General features: G+C 51.3%; 1 protein-coding gene across 1 annotated transcript; it reads left to right on the top strand.

The window, feature by feature from the left end:
• Positions 1-24: 24 nt before the first annotated feature.
• CDK3 (cyclin dependent kinase 3) lies at positions 25-5615 on the top strand. The gene is made up of 8 exons (XM_056505850.1): positions 25-736; positions 837-1013; positions 1761-1838; positions 2179-2299; positions 2791-2961; positions 3376-3477; positions 4127-4330; positions 4714-5615. The coding sequence occupies exons 2-8, from the start codon at positions 886-888 to the stop codon at positions 4837-4839; spliced, it is 930 nt and encodes a 309-aa protein (XP_056361825.1). The 5' UTR covers positions 25-736; positions 837-885; the 3' UTR covers positions 4840-5615.
• Positions 5616-6096: the final 481 nt, after the last annotated feature.

Here is a 6096-nt window from a genome sequence, read left to right on the forward strand (position 1 = left end):
CATCTCCAGCCTTTTCTGCTTGCACTCAAAGATTTTGAGCTGCTGGCTCAGCAACGGGTTAAATCAACCCTTTTTTAGATCACCTAAAAGTTGTTGTCTTCCCTGTGGAGCCACGCAGCTGCAATGTCCATGCCCACCCAGAGACATGGAGCCCCCAAGTCCTCCAGATGAAATTCCCTTTGCCTCTGCTTTTCCTGGTGCCACAATACATAAGATTATTTTAATCTTGTCTTCTGTCAGCTGTCAAGTCAATGATTAATTCCACCTCAAGGACATCTCCTGAAAGGCTGACCGAACAGCACAGCCCATGGTGGGGAGGTTCAAGGGACAATTGTGCAAGACAAAATAAAAGGGGTGGGGAAAAAAAGAAGAAGAAAGGTTTCTGCTGGGTGTTTGCCCTCAGTATGTCCTAGAGAACCATAATTATGAACCCAATTACTCCACCAATGCCCAGGACTGTGCAGATGGAGTGTGAGAGCTTCCGCTGGCCCTGTGCAGTTCATGCTGCTCTTCCCCAGGCCCCAAAGTGCCTCTTTACATCCATTTTCCTCAATTTCTGGCTGTAGCCAGCACACTGCACAACCTGGGCAACAGAACAACCAGCCCTGGTGGCTCCTGTGTGGCTCTGTCCAGCTGAACCTCCCCGGCCACCCCTGACCCCACCAGGCCGCCGTGTCCCCTCACAGCTGCCCCAGGCAGGGCCCTGAGGGTCCCTCAAGGCTGAGGGAGCAGCAAGGTGGGACCCAGACCCCGGCAGCACCTCAGGGAACACCTGAGGGCTCCAACACTTGCCCCACATTCACCTTTTCATTTCCCGCCTTTTTTGCTCCCCTCAGAGCGCGGTGCCAGCTGCCCCTGCTGGTGTCACCAGGCCAAGGCAGCCCCATGGAGGCCATCCAGGCTTCCTTCCAGAAGGTGGAGAAGATTGGGGAGGGCACCTATGGTGTGGTGTACAAGGCTCGCAACAAGCGCACGGGGCAGCTGGTGGCCCTCAAGAAGATTCGCCTGGATGCGTGAGTGGGGCAAAGCCCTGGGCCTGCCATGGTGCCAGGCCCGTGCCCAGTATGGTGTGAAAGGCACAAAAAAGCCTGACATGAGGGGAAAAAAGGGCTGGTTTAACCCATTGCTGAGCCAGCAGCTCAAAATCTTTGAGTGCAAGTGTTTAGGGCCTGGCCTGGCACCACTTGGCCCCGGGTCCATGGCACAGGGCAGGGGGAGGCAGCTGCCATGCTGTGAGGTAGTGTCTCCCTCAGGGCTGTGCTGGGGGGTCGGGCAGGGTCAGCCTTGGCCCTCCAGGGTGGGACTGAGTAGGTAAAATCTTACTGCTGATCCCCTGGGTGCAGTGTGCACAGTGAGGGGTGTCTGCATGGACTAGGAGCCAATATATGCACCCCACATGGTAGGCCCTCAGAGTGGGGGAGGTGGCTGCCTGAGGGGTGAGGAGGGTGAGGAGCTTTCATGTTCCCCCACCTCCAAAAAGAAAGAGCTAGGTATTTAATACATTATTGCTTCTCTAAATGCACCCTTAGGTGCTTCCAAACAAGCTCTACCCCACAGCTTCCATGTCTAGGTCATCCCCTCCCTCTCCTTGCCTACACCTCCATTTCCCTTTCCTCACCCCAGCCCACCCCAGCCACTGCTGCACCCCAAACTCAAATGCTCCCTTGGGGAGCAGTGGAAGAAGGAAGGGACACAGAGCCCCATTGGGCTGTGGGATCCCCCTGGATTATGGGGTGCAGTACAGCCTGTCTCTGCCACAGGGAGTCAGAGGGTGTCCCCAGCACTGCGATCCGAGAAATCTCGCTGCTGAAGGAGCTGAAGCACCCTAACATAGTCAGGTAAGACCTGGATGTGCCCTCCCCCCAGCTCACCCATGAGCTCCTGCTCCAGTAGCAGACAGCATGGGGGTTTTCTGTCCTTCCCCAACTGCATAGGCAGGGCCAAAATACACAGGAAAATGCAGGAATCCCTTGCACTTCCCTGGCTTTCAGCAATACCTCATGGGTCTGCCACTTCAGCAACACACTGCTGCTGCCCCATACTAGATTCTGCCCTTACACTGCCCCTCTCTTCTCCAACGGACCAACAGAGCAGAGGCATGTGTGGGAGGAGGGATGTTTGGGAATTTGCAGAGGTCTGGAGCAGATACTGAAGGGAGAGCTTGTACTTCTTTTACAGGCTCCTGGATGTCATACACAGCCAGAAGAAGCTCTATATGGTGTTTGAATATCTGAATCAGGACCTGAAGAAGTACATGGACTCATGCCAAGCTGGAGAGCTTCCTTTAAGCTTGGTCAAGGTACAGTGTGGAAGCAATGCCAACAGGCAGGGTGGACAGCATGTCCCTGCTGCCTTCTGCTGGGCAGAGCCATCTCAGAGCTGCTCAGACTGGGCCTGGAAATGATTCCCCAGTCACCCAGACCTCAAACATATCAGCTGGGAAGCCCCCATGGCACTATTCCTCAGAAACGTTTATTTCCTTTCTATTTCCAGGCTCTCCAGCCCATCTCACTGCAGAACAAAGGAGGCATCTGTTGCTAATTGCCTTTGTAGACAGTAATGGGTGGGTGGAAGGGACTGACAGTGCCTGGATTATTGTCTCTCTGTCCCCACGGGGCGTGGCAGCAGTTTGTGTGTATCTCTGAGTAGTGGCCCATAGGCCTGATGTTGCACTGTAACAAGGGCTTTCTTCCAATTCAGATTCAAGTGATCCAAAGTGCGTTGGTTCACACAATGCAGGGTTCAAAGTGTTTTCATCACAGCCTTATCTGAAATCTCTTCTCTCCTTAGAACTACCTTTTCCAGCTGCTGCAGGGTGTGAGCTTCTGCCACTCGCACAGAGTCATCCACAGGGACTTGAAGCCGCAGAACTTGCTCATTAACGAAGCAGGAGCAATCAAGCTGGCTGATTTTGGACTGGCAAGAGCTTTCGGGGTCCCTCTACGCACATACACTCATGAGGTAGTGTCCAGGCTCCCTGAGTGGGGTACACAACCCAGAGTGGGTGAACAGCAGCAGCAGCAGCAGCACAAATTGCTCACCCATAACAGAGGCACAGCCATGCCAGGAATGTGCTCTGAATCTCACCTGCAGCTAAGGGACCTCCATGTCCCCACAAGGTGTGCTGACTGTCTCTATCAGAGCCTGGGCTCCCACCTTCTCTTCACAGTGTACATCTAATTGTTCTAGAGAATATTGTTGAAGAATGTTCTGTTAATCCCAATCTTGCAGGCACTAAAGTGTCTGTAAATTCAGCAAGGCCTTAGCACACTCTGATTTGTACAGTCACTGCATTACAGCTGAGGAGGGAGGGTCCTGTGCCTCTGGTTTCATCCAGGGAAACCAGACACAGCCTGTTCATTGGTTCTTTTCCAGGTGGTGACTCTGTGGTACCGAGCCCCTGAAATACTGCTGGGATGCCGATACTACTCGACCCCTGTGGATATCTGGAGCATCGGCTGCATCTTTGCAGAAATGGTAGGATGGGTTTAAATAAGCTATTTCATGAGCCAGAGGAGGCAGCTGCAGTGGGAAGGAGGGATGAGATACAGAACATCTAGGATACTGTGATCCCACCCTGTCCTGGGGTATGCTTTATGGAATGTCCACCCTAAGGGTTAGCTGGTCCTTATCTCAGAAGGAAATCTACCACCCTGGGGGCCTGGCAGAAGGCTGCAGTTCCAGGTACATTGGAACATGATGCCTCTCTTTGCAAAAGGGGTAACTTCAGCCTTATTGCTGCAGCATTTTGACCCTGGGAGGAGATGACTCTTCCAGATGTCCCCATGGTGGGCTGCAGAGAACAAGCACTCTCATGGCATGGCAGAATGGATCTCCTGGGGTCCATACTCCCCTTGGAAGAGTTCTCGTTAGCCCTGCAGTGTAATAGCACTTTTCCTCATTCACAAAGTCTCTGAGCTGCAGAGCAGGCAGGAGGGAGCTAGCCAAGAGTGGGAACAAACAGACACCTCTGATATTCCCAGTCACTTCCTGGCAGAATCACTGCACTGTAACTGCCTTGGTCTGTGCAGTTTGCAGCTGCTGGGACAGAGGATTGCTTACAGCAGGAAATAGGGCACACAGCTGATGGAAAGGTGGGAACTGGCTTTTTCTTTTCCTCCTCCAGATGACCAGGAAGGCCCTGTTTCCAGGGGACTCTGAGATTGATCAGCTCTTCCAGATCTTTCGCACCCTGGGCACTCCCACCGAGGTGACCTGGCCTGGGGTGACCCAGCTCCCTGACTACAAGGGCAGCTTTCCCCGGTGGCCAAGGAAGGAGATGAAGGACATTGTTCCAAACTTAGATCGAGATGGGAGAGACTTACTGACGGTGAGTGAGGGCTCAGAACAGGGCTTGGAGATAAACAGCATGTTTTCAAACTGGGCAAGGAATATAGATATTTGAGATTTAATTACCTGGAAGTGTGTTAGCTGCTCTGGGTTGAATGCTCACCTCTGACATTGCAGAAGCACCAAGTCATGGAATAGGGCTCAGTCCTACTCTGTCATTGCAGGTTCCTCTAGGAACCTCTGTACTGCGAGTCAAAGAACTCTTCTAACATAATCCCCAGGGTAACTTCAGTTGTGGGTGACTCCTGAAGCCCAGAAAAAGAGAAAGGCAGGACCATCATCTGCAACTGGGCCCAGCTGTGTGCAGACACAATCAATCACCCAGTTTTAAAATCCTAAATCTGCTGATTTTTCTCTTGGCAGCAATTGCTCCTGTATGATCCCAGCAAGCGCATCTCAGCCAAAGCAGCCCTCAACCACCAGTACTTCCACTGCAGAAACTCTGGGAGCCCTGAGCAGCGACCTGTGCTGCGGAGAGACTGCAGATGAGAGGACACAGCTCTCCCCAAGCTCTTGCAGCTCCAGGTAGCACTGCAGGTGTGGCCTGGGGCACTTAGCAGGGGCCTGGCTGGAGCCCAGAGGCTTGCTTCTCCTCAGGAGCCTGAAAGGGGACATTCTTGGCATTTAGAGACTTTCAGTCTGTTGCTGGGGGAATGTTTGGGTTACAGCCAGGAGAGCTGTTTTGAAGAGGTCATGTGCAATTTTCAGCATAAACCACTGAAATATAGAGAAGAGAGCATCTCTCCGAGGTTTGTCCTTCCACTAGTGATTTAAGGTGACACACACTGATTTCTGTCTCCAGCACTGGAGCATCCCCAGGCCTGTTGGTGGCAGTTACTGGCACCAGGGAAGGCGGGCATTTCTCTGTCAGCCCTTTGCTACTGTTATCAGCCAGGCTTCTCAGCATTAGACAGGCTGTTTAGTCTGGGCTGTTTAACAGAGCTGACATCCTGCTCTTTGACAAGCTGAAGAGCACTATCAGGTGTCTTAGTTTGTGCTTTAGCTGGAACCAAGAGGCCAAAAGATCCAGTTAGCATAAAGCAGATCCAGTTAGGATAAAGCACTTGCTGCATATGACTGGAAACAGGGAGCAGCTAAACCACCACTCTATCATCATTCCACATGTAATGCTGTTCCCTTTGCTTTATTGTATTGGAAATGTTTTTGCTGTTCAAATGTTTGGGGGATTGTCTCTGACTCTTGGTGTGGTGTTGACATCTTAATTTCTTTTTCTTCAGTATAAAATAAATACTTGTCATTTGTTCAAAACCTTGGTGTTCATTATTTGGCAAAGCCCATCAGGCTGGTAATGCAGGACAGCCTAGCTGGTCCTTCTTTCCACAAAGCCTTTCTCCCTTCCTCATCTTCTGCACTCTTTCTTTTATCCCTTCCAGCTCAAATTCTTGGCAGGTGCAGAGATGTGCTCTCAATCCTGTTGTGGAACTGGTACCAAAAGCGTTAATCCAATTTCTCCTGTGTCTGTGTACTTTTAGCAAAAAACGGGGTATGCAGGAGCTGCTTTCTCATCAAGGACAGAAGGAAGATAAGGGGAACACATCTGCCTTAGGAATGCAGCTATAACCAAAACAAGATTATAGAAAAAACTGAACCTGGGAACAGGGGGAAGGTTTTATGATAATGCACAATTATAATATACACTCAGTGACTGTATATAAGCAACCCACTTGTAGTGAATGGTGTGCACATCAGGTGGAGCTTATTCCCCATGCCTGTGATTACTTCTTA

This window comes from Oenanthe melanoleuca, chromosome 18 (genome assembly GCF_029582105.1).
Source record: "Oenanthe melanoleuca isolate GR-GAL-2019-014 chromosome 18, OMel1.0, whole genome shotgun sequence".
NCBI classification, from domain to species: Eukaryota; Metazoa; Chordata; class Aves; order Passeriformes; family Muscicapidae; genus Oenanthe; species Oenanthe melanoleuca.